The 21419-nt window shown below is 43.8% G+C and overlaps 1 protein-coding gene across 11 annotated transcripts in view; it reads right to left on the bottom strand.

Annotated features, from left to right (window-relative positions):
• Gpm6b (glycoprotein m6b) overlaps nucleotides 1-21419 on the bottom strand; it is a 150091-nt gene that overhangs the window by 4828 nt on the left and 123844 nt on the right. For all 11 annotated transcript variants that reach the window (NM_001177961.1, NM_001177962.1, NM_023122.3 and 8 more), the window contains 5 exons: nucleotides 11382-11568; nucleotides 8417-8573; nucleotides 4047-4218; nucleotides 1684-1757; nucleotides 206-271 (listed from right to left, as the gene is read on the bottom strand). In NM_001177961.1, the coding sequence (NP_001171432.1) occupies nucleotides 206-271; nucleotides 1684-1757; nucleotides 4047-4218; nucleotides 8417-8573; nucleotides 11382-11568 (656 nt within the window). The remainder of the gene's footprint in view (nucleotides 1-205; nucleotides 272-1683; nucleotides 1758-4046; nucleotides 4219-8416; nucleotides 8574-11381; nucleotides 11569-21419) is intronic.

The following is a 21419-nucleotide window of genomic DNA, read 5'->3' as shown; positions in this document are numbered from 1 at the left end:
CAGTGTCCAAATTGCATCAGTCGGTGCCAAGACAGCCACTAGTACTTCCTGCAAACTAGACATTCGGTAAGTTTACAGAGGGAACAGTTAACCACAGCAGAATACACAGATCCTTTGCTTCATCTGCTGGTAAAAGCTGAAAGGGAAACCTGTGGTTCGGAGGTAGGGAAGGAATGCTACACTAGGGTGGTTCTGGGATACTCACCAGGGCAATGACGGTGGCACCAGCTCCAGCACAAGCCACAATGAACAGGTGATAGGACATGTAGAACTAGGAAAGAATAGGGCTCCATGAGCATTTTGTGGGGCAGGAAGGGCCTTAAATGTGTTCTGGAATGATGCTTCACTGTCCTTCACAGTTACTGGCTGCCAGCCTGGGCACAGACCCACATGCCCTTTGAGCCTTGGATGCATGTTACAATCACTGTGGGAACTTCGAGCCTTTCTGATGCTCAATCTGCACCCCAGACCAATCACATCAGATTACCTTGGCCTCAACCATGGATATAGTGTAGTCCCTTGATGACTGCAATGTGCACCCAAGGTTAGGAGGCTCTGCTCTGAGCCAACAGTCCATGTTATGATTATACAAACTGACAAGCCAGATACTGTAGATGCAGATCATTTATATAAGTTGATGCTTTCTAAAAGCAGATCATTGTCTTAAATGTACATACTCCCACCAGTGCATTGAAGACTTTTGTTTCAGAAACAGTTATAAGCCTACAGCTGATGAATATTTTAGTGTTAAGAAAGTTTGATTTCAAAGTGTTAGGGCATATTGCCAAATAAGGACTAAAAAGAAAAAAAAAGCACTTATCACAAGTTGTTCTGGAAATATGAATGATTAGCTCTGGCCTCTTACTAAAAAAAATTGACATATGCACATATTAAGAATACCTTTTTACTCTATTATCGTTTTTAATTGTATTTGTGGGTATGGATGTTTTGTATGCATATAAAATATATGTGTACCACATATGTGCCTGGTGTCCTTGGAAGACAGAAGACCATTTTGGGTCCCCTGGGACTGGAGTTAACAGGTGGTCATGAGTTGCTATATGTTGCTATATGGGTGGTGTGAATGGAACATGGGTCTTCCTGAATAGCACCAAGTGTTCTTAACTGCTAAGTCATCTCTCTTCTTTCCAGTCCCAGACCTTTGTTTGTTTTTCGAGGCAGGGTTTCTCTGTGTAGCCATAGCTATTCTAGAACTCACTCTGTAGACCATGATATCCTTGAGCTCACAGAGATCCACTTGCCTCTGTCCCTGGAGTGCTGGGATTAAAGGCAAGTGCTACCATGCCCAGCCAGCCCCAGACTTTAAAAAACAAAAAACAAAATAACTTGGAATTAACTTTCTTTTGCCTGTGAGACGTGTTCTTTGTGAAAACATTGCCAAAAATCATGTCTCAGATTTTTAGATTTGGGATCACAAACTATTGCAGAGAGGAAGAGCCCATTGCCTTAAGGATGCTTCCTAAATGGGCTAGACCATCCGAAATGGATATCGTTATTGTAGGTGGGAAATGAAGAGTGATGATTACATAGTGTTTCACTGTTCCACAGTTTACATGGAAGCCCTTCCTTTTAGAGCACGTTGGCCATTATCTAGAGCCCTGTTTCTCAGCTTAGGTTGTAAGTCACCAAGTGTGTGAGTCCTCAGCTCTGCGGCATGGTTACCTCATTCGTGTTGCAGATGTTCTCCAAGGCCGAGCCACAGATTTTGCCTGGGAAAGCATTCCAAGGAATGATACCTGCAAAGTGAACCCCAACAGAATATGAGTGAAAGCTGTAGTGCCCAGTGGCTTGGCTTCAGTTTAGGTTGTGTTTTGTGGTGCTGGTGGTCCATCCCACCACAAATACTAGGGCTTTTGCATATGCTAAATACACATTGTTACAATCCCAGCCCACCTCATATTCTTAGCAGAGCTTTCCATTCTAGATTTCAATTACAGTTGTTAGCTATGTTCCTTTTCAATCGAGATACCCAGTGTCTACAGTTCGGGCAAGGCAGGACAAAGAATAAGCAAGAGCAAAGTCATTCTAGTTCATGTGAGATTTCAACAGTTGGGCATCTTTTTTCTCGCCTCTACACTGTATGTTGTTCAGTGGAGTTTGGTATTTGTACATGTCAGATTTGATTTATTTATTTATTTATTTATTTATTTTAGAAAAGGTTTCACTATATAGCCCTAGCTGGCCAGGAACTAGCTTTGTAGACCAGTCTGGTCTTGAAGAGATCTGATGCCTTTGCACCTCCTGAATGCTGGGATTCAACATGTGCATTGCAGTGCCTGGCCCACATTTTCAAGGCTAGTTGTGCCTGGCCCACATTTTCAAGGCTAGTTGTTATTGTTGTTGCTGTTGTTGTTTGCCTGCAGTGAGTTTATTAACTTGCAGGGGAAGCCCCTCATGAAGCATGCTAGTGGTGCTTAGGCCACAAGACTCTGGGACCTGTGTCTGAGTCCTAGCCAGAGAAGCACAGCTTGCAGTCTTTTCCTAGCCAGAACTCTTAAGTTCTCTCTACAGTGACAGTTGTATACTGGACTGCTGGTCTTTCCCCTCTTTAATGCATGGGGATGTGCTCAATTTACACAATTACCAGGAAAAAAGGAAGTAAGGAAGAGAGGCAGGGAGGGAGGAAGGGAAGAAAAGAATTTTAAGTCTACATTTTCTCCTATCTCTAACATCAACTCAAACAAGTAATCTCAAAAAATAACCAGCTGGGCAGAGACAGGATTTAAAAAAAAAAGTATTATCATGGCAACAAGAGTTATTTGTAAGGAACCCAGAGATTATTTGTACATATTCTTTTATGGAAACTTTTTGTTTTGAGGCCCGGTCTGACTCTGGCCCAGGCAGGCAGGGAAGCGGCAGTGTGACTGCCTCAATGTCTTGACTCCTTTGAGTGCCACCACATGTGGCATGTGCCACCACACCCAGCTTTCCAAGTACTTTAAAAACTATCCCAGGGCCCTTTCAATCTGTTTTAATGCCAAGCCTTTGTGAAAAGAGATCTACTGTGGGCAGTTTTAGGCTGGTTTTATACCATGCTATAAGATAACACACTGAGAACAAGCCACATAAGAAAATCTATGTAGGAATGAAAGAGCCATCCTTGCTCAGGAGAACTCTGGAAGGACCCATTCCATCTTCATTTCTAGAGGAAAGCTCTCTTCTCTGTTTTCTGGCAAGAACACATTTCCTACTATGCTAGTTGGAGCAGTAATTACACTCCCTCTTTAAAATATGACTTTCCCTTAGCAAGGAAGTCAATTCCCATCCAAATTAATTGTCTGGAGGCCCTAGTGGCTCCTTCTATGGCTGGTCACAGGAACTGTGTTTTGAGGATGCCATTTGTGAGAATAAAATGTCTGAGCCAGCTTCTGACGGTGGGGACCGTTCTCCCCAGAGTCTATCGTGATGGCTTTTGAAATCCATCTGCAGTTTATGTTGAGTTTTTCAGTACAGATAAGTTGAAGCAATTGGTCATTTTTGAAAAGACCCCCTTCAAAGAGGCAGGCATGCAAGTGAAAAGTCCCCAAGGACCTGAGAAGAGCTGGCCATGGGAGCACATGCCAGGATCGCAGCACTCAAGAGGCTGAAGCAGGGTCAGCCTGGACTACATGGTGAGAAATACAAATGAAGCCTGGACTACATGGTAAAAATACAAATGAAGAAGAGAAAGGGGGCAAAAAGGAAAAACTGAAAAAATAAATATATAAATTCTTATGGTGGCTATCTAGAAGTCTTTTTTTTTAAAATCGAACTGCACTATAAAGTAGTTTTGTATTATAAAAGACTTATTTTTTAACTATATGCCTAACTTGAAAAACACTTTAATAAATCTCAAATAACATCCTCTAGCAAGTACAAGGGCCCAGAGATGCTTACCTCCAGGAAATAGAGAAGAGCATGAACTAGTCATGAAGAAGGTAGGAAGTGTGTTGTGATGACTAGAGAGAGATCTATGTGTTAATTACAACCCAGACCCAGGTAGAAGACGATAACAAAGTAATAGGGGCAGGATTGAAAGGAGGTACCATATTGCCGGACATCCACACAGATCTGCTCCACACCCGAGGTCCCGTTGCTTTGTGGGGACTTGATGACTTCACAGGTTGACCAGATGTTGTAGAACATAAACACTGGCACTGCGGAAAAGCCGAACACACCCAGCCAGGCCACTCCCAGCACATAGGTGAGGAACACGAACTAGGCAGAGAATGAGAGGAGGGGAAAAGCAGCTCACTGAAATAGGTAGCTTGATCTCAGAGGGACAGCTGTACTTCTCTGCCCTGCATGGACCTGTGGGATGCAGGATGCATATACCCGGGACCTGGCTTGCCTATGCATGTGGGGGAAGAAACACCTGCTCAGAGGCTTTCTTGGGCACTGATTTATTTAGTGTGTGTGTGCTTGTGGGTGTGTGTCTTTGTATGGACCTGTGTGTGTGAATTGTGGAGGCCAGAAGATAACCTGATTGATTCTGAGGAGCTTTCTACTTTGTTGTTGTTGCTGCTGCAGTTTGTCTGTGTCCTGAAAGAGACCAAATAGGCTAGGCTAGCTGGCCTCTGAACCCTAAGGCTCCACTTTTCTCTGCCTCCCCAGTAGCGGAATTCTAAGCTGGGCCACCATGCCTATCTGTCTTTTCCACGTTGAGTTCTGAGGATAAAACTCAAGACCTCCTAGCCATCTCTCCTGCCCTTGGTGTTCCTCTTTTAGCCCAAGAGGTAACCTTAATCCCCCAACTAATTAGTCACAGGGTCTGAATGATGATTAGTTATTGTTATTGTTATTTATTTTGTTCTGTGTTTTGTACTGGGGATCATATCTAGGGTCTTCTGCATGCTAAGCAAATGTTCTGAAGTTGCTTCAACTTTGGATTTCCCTACCTCAACCTTGCATAAAGCTAGGATCACAGGCCCACACACTTAAGCCAGTCTAGGAGATATTCTTTCTAAATATCAGTTCTGAAAACTCCCAGGTCAAACTCCTACTAAACATGGGATAGGTCCAGGATGTCTCTCCAGGTCTTTGAATCCTAACATCATGTTGACTTCTTAATACTTCCCTTTGGTTTACCTTCCATGTGGGGATGGAAGAATAGCAGCTGCCACAGGAAGCCTTCTCTCAAAAGGAACTCTGCCAGTTTCCTCATCCTGGGAACTTACCAGAAGCATTCAATGCTTGAACCTTGACCAAAATTTTCAGTCACAAGCACAAGGACTCTGTCAAGATTCTCATTTTCTTCTTATATGTCATCGTCACATAAACATTATGCTGTAGGAAATGTCTGTCCAGAGGAAGGCTGACCTGGACATTAAGTTCGTATTGCTGCCCCTTACTGGTCACCTTGGGGGAACTGCAGATACCAGGTTACCCTCCTGTTCTTTTCAAGGACCTTCACAATACCAGAAACACTTGAATTGCTGAAATTATTCAAAGGTCCCCACCTCTGTCCCTCCCCAAAGCTTCCAAGGTGGCGGTTCCAGAATAGGTTTGCTCGTTCTTTCCCTATCCATGGAAAACGGATGCCCTTAATGGCAGTTCTAATAACACCGCAGGGACTTGAGAAGGGGCTAGTGATTCTTGGCCTTGGTGAGCCTTTACTTCTTACGGAGGGTCTGGGTCCCAGAGGTCAGGCCAGAAAGCAAACCCCGGTCCTCCTAACACTATGAATCTGATGTTCAGAGCCTTCCTCAGTAGCATCTCCCTGCACCCCAGGCAGATAAGTATTTAGCTCCCACAAAGGCCTGAGAAAAAGCAAGGTCTCCCTGAACAAGGCACAGGTCTCATCTTCTTCCCCACAATGGCATGCTGCTGCGGTACTAGTAACCCTGGGCTTTGGGGTGTTTTTGTTTTTTGTTTTTTTCTAAATTTTACCTTGTCAATCAAACCTTTAAAAACCGAATTGGGGGCCATTGAGATGGCATTTGCTACCAAGCCTGATGACAACCTATTCGATCCCTAGAGTGCACGAAGTAGATGATTCCTGCAACTTGTCCTCTGACATCCATCCATACATCATATGTGTGTGCTATGTGATGTTCTATTATGGTCCTCACCCCACTAAATAAATATAAAAAAATTTAAAGTCAAAGTGGGGGTTCAGTTGGTAAAGTGCTACAAGTAGGAGGCCTGGGAGTTCAGTTCCCAGTTGCCACGTAAAAAGCAGAGTGTGCTGGTACATGCCTGCAATCCAAGTGCTGAGGAAGCAGAGCCAGGTACATCTCTGAAGCTCACTATCTACCCAGTGTGATCTACTCAGCAAGTCCCAGCTCCCAGACCTGCCAGGAGAGACTGGTGGTGTGAAGCGACAGGCATATGGTCCCTAACAGGAATGAATGGTGGCCACAGTGGGTATTTTCTTTTAGTAAGATTGTTTATGGCACTGTCCTTCTTATGCTGAGGGAAGTAAGGCCTGGCCAGTCCCTGTGGGAGGACAGTGGGACGAGAGACAGCAGGATCCTGAGGCACAGCCATTCAACTGTGGCACCACTTGGACAGATCTAGCAGAGTGGAGGTCAGGGCAAGGTTATAGGTCCCCGGGTATCTTCAGGCACCATGTGCCATAGCCTTCAGGATGTGGGTTCCTGGAATGGCAAGGAGGCCACGGATGGGAGGAATGACATGTACACTAGACCTGATACATGAAATGAGCTGGATCCTTTGCAGGAATTTGTCTCTAGGTGGTTTCTGAACCTACACAGCAGATAAAGATGTGCCTCAGGATTCCTCCACAAGCTTCGGTGGACACTTGCTCATAGTTACTACCCCTTAGCAGGCAACGGCCAGCCATCTCAGCCCAGAGCATCCTCAGGAACTCTAGCCCCAAGTGTGTATATGACACACTGGTTAACTGTGCATGGTTCTCCAAGGCTTAGCAAGCCCCCGTGGTTCAAACTGAATCCACCTGAATTCTCTATCTCCTAATAGGACACAGCTCCTCAGCACAGTACTGGAGCCGACTTGTCACTCACTGCTTCCTCTCACTGTCCCACCCACGGTCACCACCACAGCCCCTCCTCGACTCAACTGTCTGGGCCTGGATCACATCTCCAGTCTGCCTCACTTGGGTCTTAAGATGGCCTCTTGCAACTCTACTTCCCCAAATTCATCCTCCATACCGCTAGGTGATTGGCCAAAGCTTATGATCACTGAGTTGCTCTGGTCACTGCCCCCTTTGTCTTAGCCTCCCAATGGCGTTCCTAGCCTTAGATCAAGGCTCACCTTGATTGGGTCCCTCCCACTATTCTTTCGTGCTACCTCCAGTCTTCCTGTTTAGCCTATCCACACGACTGGACTTTTCTAGGCCTCCCCTGCTCACACTAGTTCCTCTTTCCTGGTTTCCTGTGAGGCGAGTGCCTCTGTTTTGGTCTGGCATAAAGCCATTCTTAATTCTGCACACTTCAGTGCCCCCTGTCCCTTGGCCTGCTGGGCCTGCTGGCACTTGTGCCCATCATCATCACAACTCTCCTGCCCTTAACTTTTCTCTTTTGTCTGTGCAGCCAAGGACACAGAAACCCAGGGCCAGGCAGAGCAGCAGCTGGTGCAGCCAAAATCCCCATGATTTTCCCAGGCCTTTCCAAGGATTGTAATATTTCTGCCCAAGGCAGGATCATATTTATCTTGGTAATTTTTAAGATTCCAATGACTGTGTAAGCATTGTGTATATACAGCTGCATGGGTGCCAAGTCACCACAGACACAAAGACTTCTATCCCAATCAGCAAACCTCTTTCATGGAAACTAAACAGTGGTCTCTCCTGGTGCTGGATGGCACACCCATGGCCCTCCTTTCTGGTATTATCTTTCCCCTCTTTTACAGTGGGAGCGTGGTCACTGCTATACACTAGGAAGCCACAGCCCTGGCCTGAGGATGCCTTCTTCCTGGGCAGGCCCATGCCATGCCTCACATTTCTTCCTCAGCATTTCTACTTTTCTCAGACTTCCGGATATTTTTTTCTACACCTGACTGTTCTTTCAATGAATAGCAATCTGTCCAGCTGTCTGTACAACATCTTGATAGGGATATATCATGTACAAAGCCTGTACAAGGGCTGTGATGTTGCCTAGTATGCAGAAGGCCCTGGGTTTGATTGCTAGTGCTACGTACACATGTATAACATGTCATGGTTTCATGGTTTTCCTTTGTGATTGAGCAGTTTTTAACCCTGTCTTTTTAAGATTTACCTTCCTCTAGGATAGAGTCCAACAAAAAGGAGACATTTGGTTTAATACTATCAGTCACAAATTTTATCAACAACACAATGATTTTCAACTTCTTAGAGCCATGTTGGTAAGAGCAGTGTTTGTGTCAAAGGACTCTGCATGAATAGCTCCTAGCTTCACTGAGTAGGAAGAAACACAGCCACGCATGGCTCTGCTGCACACCTGAGGTTTGTACTCACCATTCCACTGATGCATCGGCCACAGGCAGTTGTTTTAAACTCACCGTGCAGCTCTTTCACTGCACTTGTGGTGTAGAAGCCTTCTGCCAGAAGAATGATGCCATACAGGAAGAAAAAGGAGGCGATTCCATAGATAACATACTGCATCAGTTGGATCCTGTGAAAAGAAGACAGCTCTGCGAATGTGAGAGGCACTATGGAGTGGGGGTATGATATAACCTTACTGTTCCATTTCCCGTAGTCTCAGCAGGTTCATAGGACAGCCAAAGGGGATATCTGTGTCCATTTGAACAGTCCATAGTAGGTTGAGATACACAACCTTCTCAAGTAACAGTCGAGAGTTTCTTTTAATCATGGACAAGGTCCACTTGTGGTATATTGCTACTTATCCAAGTCTTGTGCAGTTGAGATTTGTAATCTCCACTTTGCATGTAGCATGACCATTGAGGAATTAAGCTACCTATTCAAAGCTACATAGTGCCAGAATAGGCATTTGAGCTCTGTTTCAAAAGGCACCATGCTTTTCCCAACATACCAAAATGCTTCTCAACCAGACGTGCTGGTTGATGGTATTCTGAGAAAACACCCAAGTCAGCCCTCAGGGTATCTTCAAGGAGAAGCTTGTGCAGATCCTTGTCCACAAGTGATGGGACACCAACTTACATGTAAGTTATAAAAAGCTTCTGCTCAGCTGAGTTTGTGCTTTGAAGGCAGATCTTCAGGCTTTGGCTGCCCAGAGAAATCATCTAGGTTGTTTTAGAAAATGTTAATACTTAGATAACACTTCCAAGAGATTTAGTTAACTGGCCTGCAGTAAGACTTGAACATATTTTAAAGTTTCTCGGAAGTTTGAGAGCCATGGACTAAGAGACTAAGATCACTAGTTAATTAAGTTAACATACCTTCCATGGTATTTCTTCCCTGCGTATTTCTGTCTTCCTTCCTTCCTTCCTTCCTTCCTTCCTTTCTTTCTTTCTTTCTTTCTTTCTTTCTTTCTTTCTTTCTTTCTTTCTTTCTTTCTTTCATTTAAGAAAAGACAGAGTGTCATATATCCCAGATTGGCTTGCAAGGCCCATTAACTGGTTAGAACTTAATGACTGTGGACAGGTCCAGAGCCTAATTACAATTCAGCTTGGGCTATCTTTAATCCCTTAAATAGCCATTTCTCGTCCACCTCTGTGTCAGACCTAACATCCTGTGAGTAACAGATAAAAAATCTTTAGAATATATTAATTTAGTAGAGCACTAGCACCCATCAACCAAAATCAATGGTGTCATCAGACAGCATCTGAGGCCATCAACAGAGGTTTCTTGCTTTGCCATAACCTGCCTCTCTGATCTTTCCATCAATATATTTGAAGAATGTCTTGTTTTGTGGCTTTCTTTATTGTTACTGTAAAAACATTAAACTGCTTCTATGTTGGAGCATGGAATTTCAGGTGACCTAAATCTGTGTTCCCGGGCCATGGTCACTCTCATTTGACTCCAACACATATTTTTGTATCAACACTAAGGCTGACTTTAAACTTCTGGTCCTCTTGCCTCTACCTGCTTGAGTTTTGGGACTACAGTTATGAGTCAACACATTCAGTTTGTGTAGTGCTGTGAGTCCAACCCAGAGCTTCATAGATATTAGGCAAGCACACTGCTGATCAGGGTGCCCCAGCCTTCTGCATATACATTTCTTCTGCACTTCCATACTAGTTGATTCCCCCATTTTGTAGCCTTCTTATCCTCTCTCATTTCTTTAGACACCATTTGTGAACAGATTTTAAAACGTGATTCCCCCTCCCACCTCAGGCATGTTCACTGACACCTGTAATTCTAAGCAGTTGGGAGGCAGAAACAGGAGAATCACTTAAAGTTCAAAGGCAGCCAGGACCAGAGCAAGACCCTCAACAACCCAGCAAAAAGCCAGTTCATCATAATTCCACATTCATTTATACCTTTTCTACTCCAATGGTGATGTTTCTTCACAATTACAACCCACCAGCACTGAAGCTCCACAACAAAACAAACCCCGAATGCCCAAGGAATCAAGCAAGGGCAAGCTGCTTAAAAGGAGTACCAATGGCAGTGGGGCTTGCAGTTAGAGATCAAGCTTGAGAACTGTTGGGATTCTGCTGAGAATCCTTGAGAAATAGGAAGATAGAGAGCTGGGACTATGTTTCCAGGGCTTCCTCTTTGCTGTATCAGGATGCTCTGGGCTTATTAGTTCTCCTGCCAGAAAAATGAATGTGGGAATCCCATTCCTGTCAACTTCGACTTGAGTGAGTCCTCCATAGAGGATCCATACCGGGGTGCAATCTAGAGAATCCTTGTTACTTAGGAACAATGAGAACTGTCTAGTGAGATGCTCTGCAACATCGACCTGTCACCATGGATGTCTAGCACACCCACCATCACTGTGAGCAGTATGCACACCTTTCATGCTCAAATGAGATTTTAACCTGGGCCTCAAGGACCCCCACCGCCCTCTTGGCATTTTCTTTTTTGTTGTATCATAGACTTCCCCAACTCCCTTTTCCTTTCTTTTTCATGAAACAAAGTCTCATATCCCATATTGGCCTCAAGTTTATTATGACTCTGAACATTTAACATTTTTATTAAAAATTATTCTTTGAGAACTTCTTGTTTGTATATAATTAAATATGACCATGCCTATGAACATTTGATCCTTCCGCTTTTACCTCCCAAGTGTTGAGAATACAGGCATGTCCAATTTATGCAGTGCTGGGGATAGATCTCAGGACTTTGTACACAGGAGGCAAGCACTCTATCACCTATGCTACCTCCCCATCCCTCATAGACTTTTTCTATCTGAATATAGCTTTAATCAAAGGATTTGACTTTCTGCCAGAAAAGGACAAGGCAGTCTGTCAAAAAACAAACAAACAAATAAACAAAAAACCTTTGTGAGGTAGCTGCATCTTCAATATATTTGGAAAAGGAAGCAGATACTCACACTTCACTCAGCAAGGCATGGTCACTGGTGTTGGTGGAGAAGTGTTGCTCAAGAATTGCCACGGTGCCTGCAAGAGCCACATGCCCACAGCCACAGAACAAGGCCACTCCAGAGAAACATAGGATGGTGGCCACCAGGGAGGCATAGGGAACTCCTCCCAGACACTTGATGCAGCATTCGAAGCAACCTAGATCAAAGGAGGAAAAGGCAGCCATGATGGGCAGGAATGCTTCAGGTCTTCATGATCACTAACATTTGCACATCTATTTCGACTGTACCACCCTTCTCAGCTCTAAAGCCACAGGGGTAGTTTCTAGGGTCTCGGATTCCATGAGTGAGGACCCTGGCACTTCAAAGGGGAGTGTAGCTGACTTTCCTTAGATTCTCCAAAGGTAGTGAGTGACAGCCATCAACTGTCACTTATGAGATGTAACTAAATTTGAGAGCTTCCCAACTGACTGGGAGGCAAAGGGGCAGCTGCCCAAGTGACAATGGCTTGATAAAGGAAAAGGAGAGGACCTCAGAGCCATTGTAGCTCCATAAAGAAAAGCTATAGTCAGGTTTCCTCCAAAGCCAGCTTTATGAGGTTTCAAATAAAAATTCCCCCTCCCCAACATGGGCAGCAGAAGCACTTCCTTCATAGTCCTCCTCCTCCTCCTCCTTCTTCCCAGCTTCCATCTTAATATACATGCTACATGCTCAGAGTCAGAACCCAAACCCAGTAGGTGATATTTAAGTAGTTGAAGGGAAAAGAAACAAGGTGAGGAGAAAAGGGACAAAATGAGACTCCATGGAGTGAAATGAAGGAGACAGAGCCAGACTTCACACCTGCTCTTGAGAAGATGAGACATTATCTACTTGTTGAAAATATTTATTTTTATTTTATATGTGTGAGTGTTTTGCCCGCAATTACATACATCTGTGTACCACATGCATGCCTCATGCCCAAGGAGGTGGTGAGCCTCCTTGTGGGTGCTGGGAATTGAACCCAGAGCACAAGAAGTGCTCTGAATCACTGAGACAACTCTCCATCCCCTTTATCTACTTTTAAAGAAACGTTTCCTTGAAATGTCCATAAAGGTCTGCCTGACCTCCACAGCCAAGTGACATTTCCAGCTTAGAGACTTTTATTTTCCACTTACCACAGTGCTGTTCCTGGGGATAATGCCTTTAGCTCTCCTGACCTCTCAGCCATGCTTATAACATCCAGACCCTTCAGTATATGGCCTATCAGGGAAAATCTAACTTTAAATGCATTAACGTGTTTAATGGCAATCAAAGGCAATTCATTAGCTTAGGGTAAACACACTAAGCCGGTTGAAAGTCTTTCTCTCTAATGGTCTTCATAGGAGTCAGGGATTGGAAGCCTAGCAGAACAAGCCAGTGATGAACTCTTCTTAGATGAGCATCCTATGCGAAGGCAACATTCCTTTTAGTCTACTGCAGAAAGTGACTGGATTCTCTGCTTCTTGCAAATGGTCTTTAGCTCATTGGAAAAAGGCAAAATATCAGGGTTTCCCAAGGAGCCTGTGTATCCTTCTATTTCCAAAAGGTGACCAGCTATATTTGGGAAGGTCTGCCTCATTGAAACAGATGTGTAAATGCTCATAAAATAGACCCGGTGCACAATATGGTTCCAAGTTCATTAGCAAGTTAGTACCTTAAAGAAGCTTTGGACACTTGACATTTGTAAGTGTGGAAGCTGGAGCTCAGCTTTATCTTGCTACATAGCTTTCTGAGGACTGAGTAGAACGAATGAAACTAAATTCCACATTCTCTCCAGGCGCCCATCCTAAGAAAAACCAACATCCTTGCTCTTGATCTGTCCCATCAGATAAAGGTGTGTGTGTGTGTGTGTGTGTGTGTGTGTGTGTGTGTGTGTGTGTGTGTGTTTGTGTGTGTATCAGTTGTGACCTCCTCCTTTCCCCATTCTCAGTGTTTATGATAATACGAAGAACAGGATGGATGCTTGCTGGTGCATCTGATCTTTATTAAACAGCAGTGTGGCTCCAGGACTGTGCTATCTGGTCAAGAAGTCACTAGTACATGTGGCTCTTGAAATTTAAGTTATTTTAAGATGAAGTAGAAAGAACAATTCATTTCCTCAGTACCACTGTCCACACACACACACAGCTAGTGGCTGCCATGATGGATATTGTCCATAAACACTGTTTCATTATCACAAAACTCAGACTTACCATTTATTTGCTTGCCAGTAATATGAACTGGGTTCTAACTGAACCCAATGAAATCACCTTGGATACCATTCATGAGGTACTTTTGAAGGCCTACTGGGTGAATGTCAAGCACTGTGCTTAGCACCTGCTAAGCACTGTGCTTAGCAGGGACATACATCTGAAACAAGACACTTTCACCTTCCAGATCAGTCTGACGCTGCATCAAAGACTAGACTTCACCCAAGCATATCCACTGTTTTAACACTGCAACACAACACTGTCATTTACAACGCTCACACTCAAGAACTGCACAATTGAGTCATCGCAAACTACATCACAAACTAAATGTAAAAAGCAAACAAACATGTGTTTAGAAACTTTATTATTTTATGTTGAACCACATTCATAGCTATCTGGTGGTGCATAAAATCTCAGACTACAGATTAGGAATACCTAGTATCATGATGAAGGTCAGGATCCAGACCATCAGAAAACCAGTGGAGGAAATCAAAGAACAAGGAGGAGGGTGTGGCAGAAGGGAATGTAATTCGTGCTGGAGATGGGACAGGAAGGCTCTGTGCAGAAAGACATAGCAACCAATGCCTTGCTGATGTGCTGACCATGGTATGTATGTATATATATATATAACCTGATAAAGTGCTCTTTCATTTCAGGACATTTTGGGTGCATATATACTTTTAACAATCCATATCTCGTCATTTGGAGCTAGGGTTAAGTGTTACAGTATAGCACATTCATCCATCCTCTAACAATGGAACGCATCCTTCCAAATCCACAGTGGCTGCTTTGAAAGGCTCTTTTATCCAGAGGGTTAGAGTATTCTGCTTCTTTTCAAAGGAACTATCACAGCTGCTCCCAGGCTCAAAAACACAAGTGCAGTTAAAAGAACAATGATGTACAGTTCCACATTCAACACTTGATCAAGGCTGATGTTTCTCTCCAATTTCTCACTCTTACAGACACCATATACTGCATGCTGTGGATCTAGTCCGGTAACAGCAGGGCAAACTAGGGATTCAGGAACTTGGGGAAATCACAACCACATCAGTGAATTCCAGTCTGGACTAACATACATTTTCAGCAGATGGCTTCATTTGTGGCTGGGAACCTAACTGAAACCACACAGTGGTCATCTTCGTTGTGTGCACACACGCACACACACAGCTCTTACAGATCCTACAACAATATGACTAGAAGCTTGTGATATGTAATATAGAAAAAAAGCTGATTAGGAAATAGTACTACCAGGTGGACCTAGACCTAGTGGACCTAGTGGCTTTGTTAGCCAGTTATCTAAAGAGCTAAAATTCTATGTGTGGTGATTATTCAGATATCTACAAATGGACTGCTCTCTTTCATATCTATGTCACTGTAGATAGCCCCAACTCCCATATAAGCTCTACTTTGAGATCAACTGCCCTGATACAAGTTCCTTACTAGTCCAGTTGCAACTGCTTTCCTTTTTCTATGACAAGTCACATTCCAGTAGAATTAAATCTCTGCAAAACAGTTCTTACTTTTGGCTAGGGTGGAGGAGGAGCAAAAACCAAATTTAACTTCGTGCCTGAAACAGTCAAACAAACAAAAACTGGACAGATTACATGAAACAATATACATGTAAAGATAATACCAGTTATGAAGAACTATCCTTGGCTAATGATTAAATTACTAAATCATAGTGAAAAAGCAGTCATGACAGCACAAGTCTTCATGAAATCACGGCTTGGGCCTTGCTCAAGCTAAAGATGCCATTTCCCTTAACCATTATTACACATGTTGGGGTCTTTTGCAAGATAGTCTTATTCATTGGAGCTGCTGTGAGGCAGGATAACGGGTCAAAGCAAGCATGGCCAGACATTCTATTCCTTTCACAGAGTAACCATTGTGTACTGAGTGCCTTTTGTGTCCTGTGCTAGGTACTGGGGACCCAATGATGAGCTAAGATATGTACGATCTGTTGACATTTGCAGGTTATGGAGGGTGAGGGGAGACATTAAACTATTTGAAACTCAAAAATGTAAAGAGAATTAACAGTGGGGGGCAACTCAAGTTTCTGGAGGTGACTGAGGAAGACATCCTAAGCTTAAATCCAAGACTGAATGAGTTAGGCAAAGGGGGTAAAGGAGGGAGGAGAAGAGTGAACAAGGCAGCGAGAATAACATGACTGGAAACCTTGTGGTGGGGGAGACCAGGATGCACTCAAAGATCACCTGAAGCATGAAAGAAGCCAGGGACAGGTCAACGTGAGGGTGGCGTGGTGAAGCAGGAAGGTCTATAGGTGTTTAGTCATGTCATGTAGGGTTTATCTGGTCACTTTACCAATTCTGGAATATGTTAAAGGTTCTTGCTGGCTGTGGTGGTGCATGTCTTTGATTGTGGCACTTGGAAGGCAGAGGCAGGTGGATCTCTGTGAGTTCAAGGCCAACCTTGTCTTTAAAGTGAGTTCTAGTCATAGATTAGGTACTGAGATCTTGTCTCAGCTCCACCCAGCCCCCCCCCCCCCCAGCAAGAAAAAGATTCTACTGACTGATTAGAATTTCCCTGATTGTGGAGAGATGGAATGTTGCAGGTCCTGAGCCAAATAATCTTGCTCTATCTTTAGCCCTCTTAACATAAAGACAATCATTGCCCACCTGTGTTATGACTTACTAGGTAGATCCTTTTGGAATATACAAATAGACTCTAGCCTTTACCAGCCCAAAGTACTAAGAATGACATCAGATAGCTTCTCAGGTCTGCAGCATGGGTTTCGTTGCTTTCTGCAATCTGTGCATCTGATGCTCTCACCTATGTATTTTACAAAAACACTCAGATTTATGCCTTTCTGTCTTCTGTCACTCTAAGAAATATAATGAAAACTATTACCATGTTGGAACATGGTGCTTAGGGGTCTGGATTTGTGTTCCTGGGACATGGTCACTCATATTGGGCTCTAGGATGGACTACAAGTTTGAAGTAACAACTGTTTGTTTGTGTCAACAAATGCATCCCTCAGAATCATGCAACATTCTATTAGACATTTTAAAGCAGGGGAACAGATAGCGCTGATGAGAGGAAACACATGGGCTTGCAGCTCAGCAAAGGTAAACATGAAGCCAACAGCAGCTACTGGACGGCAACAAAAACTTTGAGGGGTCAAGAAGAGATATAAGCCAGGCCTGGCGGTGGACATCTCTAATTCCAGCGGTCAGTCAGGAGGCTGGAGTAGGAAGAGTGTGAGTTCAAAACCAGGCCAGGCTGCACCCAGTTTCCATTTGATCTTAGCCAAAAAGCCAAGAATGGGTAGAAGATCACAGGGGAGATGGAGAAAAGAGGTGTTACTTGGAAGTGCCTTACACAGGGTAGTTCTGGGAGGAACCAGCTGAGGCTTCAAGAACTAGGGAGTTTGTGAGCTATACAGCTGTGTAGAATCTTGGCCATAGTCTCTACCGAGCAGCTGAGTATGTACCTACACTGTAGCAAGGACTGTCTTCCCAGAGCGATATGCACAGGTTGGAGAAGCCACTCTAGTTAGCAGTCCCATCTTCCCAGGCTCAGGTGTGGCATCCTGAATCTATTTGCAATGCCTGCTTTCGCAAGGTGCTTGGCATTTTTACTCCCTAAAAAAAAAAAAAAAAATGAAGATCCTCTAGGATTCAGCTACAACATTCTAGCTACTTGAAAACCAAATAGCTAGTTTCGGGGCTATAAGGAAGAAAATATAAGAACCAGAGTGTTCCAAATTGTTCTGCTGTCTTGAAAGGCTGCAACTTTAGCGCTTTCTCAGAGACAAGGAAGCACGGATAACCTCAACACATTTCACAACTAAGATACCATTTGCCCCAATATGGGCAGGGGCTGAGAAAACAGATATGGGACCACTGAAGAAAGTTGATTTGTTTGTACCCCTCATTCACCCCCCCCAAGATGCTAGGAGTGTATGTACTGGCAAAAATAGTGAGTCTCACATATAGACTAGCTCTAGTGTAGGGAGTCCCAGGCAAGTGATGTGTTTTTTTTTAAGTATGGGGTGGTGCTTCAAATCAGCAGAGCACTGGGTTGCTAAAAGCCAATGCTTATTAAGGAAGGAGGGATGCTTTGCTTCAATGCACTCGCAAACTTGCAGACTTGAGTTTTCCCAAGCTTCAAGCCAGCAATCATAATATTGGTTACCACAAACCAGGGGAACAAGGAAAAATACTTTTCCCCCAGTTCTCCCCCCTCACCCCTGCTCTTATTACCGTGATCTTAAATCAAAATGGAAAAAAAAAATCAATGCCGGGGTTTCAAACATATTTTTACTAGTAATTCTCACTCTCTCACCAAATTCCCAAACCTCTTTTGAGCTAATAGCTTAAGCCTTCATTTAGCTGGGCTCTGTGTAAAGATAGTTTTAGGTTTGACTCACACAAAAGCTCCAGTGTGTATTAGCCTAAGACAGTTTAAATATAAACCACATAGTAGGGAGAAAAAAAGTACACATCAATGCCTATAACTGTCAATGGCCATTTTGTCCCCAGCATCCCTAGAACCTTTTGTGCAGAACAACAGAATAAAACACCTTTTGTCCTCAGACTTGGGGATGACCGTTGCCATGGCTGTGAGTTCATAATGGCCAAGTGATTTGCCCAAGTCATCCATGATTTTGGCTGCAGATTTAATGCTGGCTCAGAAGGAGGGCCAGCGGGAACAAGGGCTCAGATTCTTCCTCAGGGAATGAATGTCACACGAATGCATGCACTACACTCCCTTCTACCCAGGGCATGTCTTACCCCTTCATCAAGCTACAAAATCAAAAAAAGGAAAGGAGGTTTTGCAATGGTCAGACTACTATCTACAGAGGAATGGGAATCCTACTTAAGAGAAGCCAAAGTAAACGACAGTACACAGAAGCTCCGGGAGATGCTAAGTAGAGTTCTCAAGAAGCAACGGTTGTACGCCATGGTGACCTCTGGCAAAGTTGATTGGTATTTTTAGTTGTCACAGCTGGGGTAAACGGTGCTACTGGCATCTAGTGGGTACAGGCCAGAGATGTTCTAAATATCCTACAGTGTGCATGACAGCTCCTCCCAACAAAGACTTACTAGACCCCAAATGTCAATAGAGTCCAAGAGGAGAATTTCTGAGATGCATAAACAAAAACTGTTTAGACTAGTGGTTCTCAAGCAGGTGCCATCTGGCTCCTCAGGAGAGACTGGGCAGTGTCTAGAGATAGTTTAGGATCAATAATACTTGGAGGATGGTGTTTATATTTGTGCTAAGGAACCCTGCTCTGAGGTTACAGTATTCAACCTTGGTCTTAGAATTTGGCTTTGCCACCAGGTTATTTTAAAATAAAAAGGGATTGTGTGTGTGTGTGTGTGTGTGTGTGTGTCTGTGGATATATGCACGTGAGAGAAGGTGTCCCTGGAGACTAGAGGCATTTGATCCCGAGCTGGAGTTACAGGTCCTTGTAGACTGCCTGATCTATGTGCTTAGGAGCTGGACTAGGATCTTCTGAAAGATTGGCACATGTTCTTAATTGTAGAGCCATTTCGTCAGGCTCCCAATTCTAAATTTGTTTTAAAAGAAATGTTTAAGACAACATCCACTTAAAAAACATGCTAGAACAGAAGGTCTCTATCACATTAGAAATATCTGAAAATTCTGACATCAAAGCTCCACTAACTTGGATCAATTAGATTGAAATTTTCAGTTGACAAGTGGTAGTATTAAGAAACGAGAGAGTCTGGGGCCTAGCAAACACATAAGTGGATGTGTTCACAGTCAGCTATTGCATAGATCACAGGGCCCCCAATGGAGGAGCTATAGAAAGTATCCAAGGAGCTAAAGGGTTCTGCAACCCTATAGGTGCAACAACATTATGAACTAACCAGTACCCCGGAGCTCTTGACTCTAGCTGCATATGTATCAAAAGATGGCCTAGTCGGCCATCACTGGAAAGAGAGGCCCATTGGACACGCAAACTTTATATGCCTCAGTACAGGGGAATGCGAGGGCCAAAAAGTGGGAGTGGGTGGGTAGGGGAGTGGGGGGGAGGGTATGGGGGACTTTTGGGATAGCATTGGAAATGTAATTGAGGAAAATACCTAATAAAAAATATTTAAAAAAAAAAAGAAATGAGAGTTTGTTGTCTAAGCCTGTAAGCTTTCCTGGTGAATTCAATGGAGGCTCAAGTTGGAAAACCATGGATACAGATCAACACCCTGGTCCTTGGGGACAAATCAGGTTTGCTCTCCATATAGCTATGAACAAAGAGTGTTTTTTTGTTTTTGTTTTTCACAAGTTCAATGCCAGCTTGGGCTATTTCTTTAGTCTGTGTTTATTCCATCCTTAAGTGAGCCCAATCTTGTCTAAATGGGGCAGGTGGAGGGAGGCTTGAAGAATACATTGTGACATTTGGAAAGCATATGAAATTCAAACTTCTGTGTCTGTAAATAAAGCTTTATTAGCACATGGCCACCCACGTTCATTTCCATATCATCTAAGGTTATAGTCAAGTTCCTAAGGCAGAGCTGAGTGAGTAGTTGGCCACAGATAATTACATCAGACCCTTTACAGGAAAAGCCTTCAGAGCTCCACTGGAGAAGAAAGGTGGTTCACATATTTTACCATGGAGAACACTGTCTAGGGGCTAAAGAGCTCAGTCACGAAAGTGCTTGCTGCTCACCCATGAGAACTCGAGCTAGATCCTCAGAGCCCATGGAAAATTGGAGGTTTTATAATTTCAGTGCTGTGGGGGTAGAGATAGACCCCTGGGGCTTGCTGGCTAGCCAGTATAGCCTACAAGGAGAGTTCCAGGCTGATTGAAACACCCCTTTTCAAATAACAAGATAGACGGTACCTGAGGAATGAAAGCTGAGATTATTCTCTGGCCTCTACAAGTGTGTGTGTGTGTGTGTGTGTGTGTGTGTGTATGTGTGTGTGTGCTTTCGCGCATGCTCGAGACCCCCTACCCCTCCCCCCCCCCCCCCCCCAGTCTGGAGAGGACCAAGCTGTTGCTTTTCTTACTAACTCTGATGCTTTTATTACTAACTCCCAGAAAATTCTACGGTGCAAGTCTGGGATGTAGAATGGAGGGAAATTGGTTTAGCCCCAGGAGACTGCAATGCCCCTTTAGGAGGCCCGTGAGGTCCAAACTGTCACTCTAACAGCACTAAGGCGTTATTTACTTTTGCCACTGTAGTGACATTTGCACAGTAAAAGTGCTGATGCCATAGCACAAAGCAGACAGTGGCTCTAAAGTGCAGTGAGCGCATTCTTCAGCACTAAGCTTTGCAGCAAAGAGAAAGAAAACTGCAGAGCTGGTTTCATGTCACAACATCTTCAGTACAAAGGAGACATCCATCCATCTTCAGTGCCACATATACTACTATACGGGACTTCTTTTTAAGTCACAATCCTGAGACTGTGTCTTTGAATATTCTGTGTAATGAGAGTGGGGGAAGTGCAGAATACTCGAACTGCACATCAATAGATGGCCATAACCTTTAGGAAAGTCCTGCTTCAGGTGTGTGACAAGCCCACCTATCACCTTTTCTCATGGAACACTATTTTTTTTTCTAGAAAGCAGCTCTGACAGGCTATAGTTACTCAGACATAGCCGTTGAGAAGAGATGTTCTCAGTCATGAACTAAGTGAACAGCTTGTCATTTCAAAGAAAACAACTGGTGGTATCCGTTGCCAGTGAACTTGGAGAAACGTGTACCTGCCGCAGTGAGACTGACAGCTTCCCCAGTTCTTATGACTTCTTGATGAAGTCTTAGTAGTGATATAAAGACATAGGACTTTATATGGCTTAATAAAATGTGTCAGTATTGGGAATTCAGACATAGGTCCCCACTCACTGCTAGTGTTTTCC

The sequence above is a fragment of the Mus musculus genome, chromosome X (assembly GCF_000001635.26).
Source record: "Mus musculus strain C57BL/6J chromosome X, GRCm38.p6 C57BL/6J".
NCBI classification, from domain to species: domain Eukaryota; kingdom Metazoa; phylum Chordata; class Mammalia; order Rodentia; family Muridae; genus Mus; species Mus musculus.
This window is presented reverse-complemented; position numbering and strand designations above follow the sequence as displayed.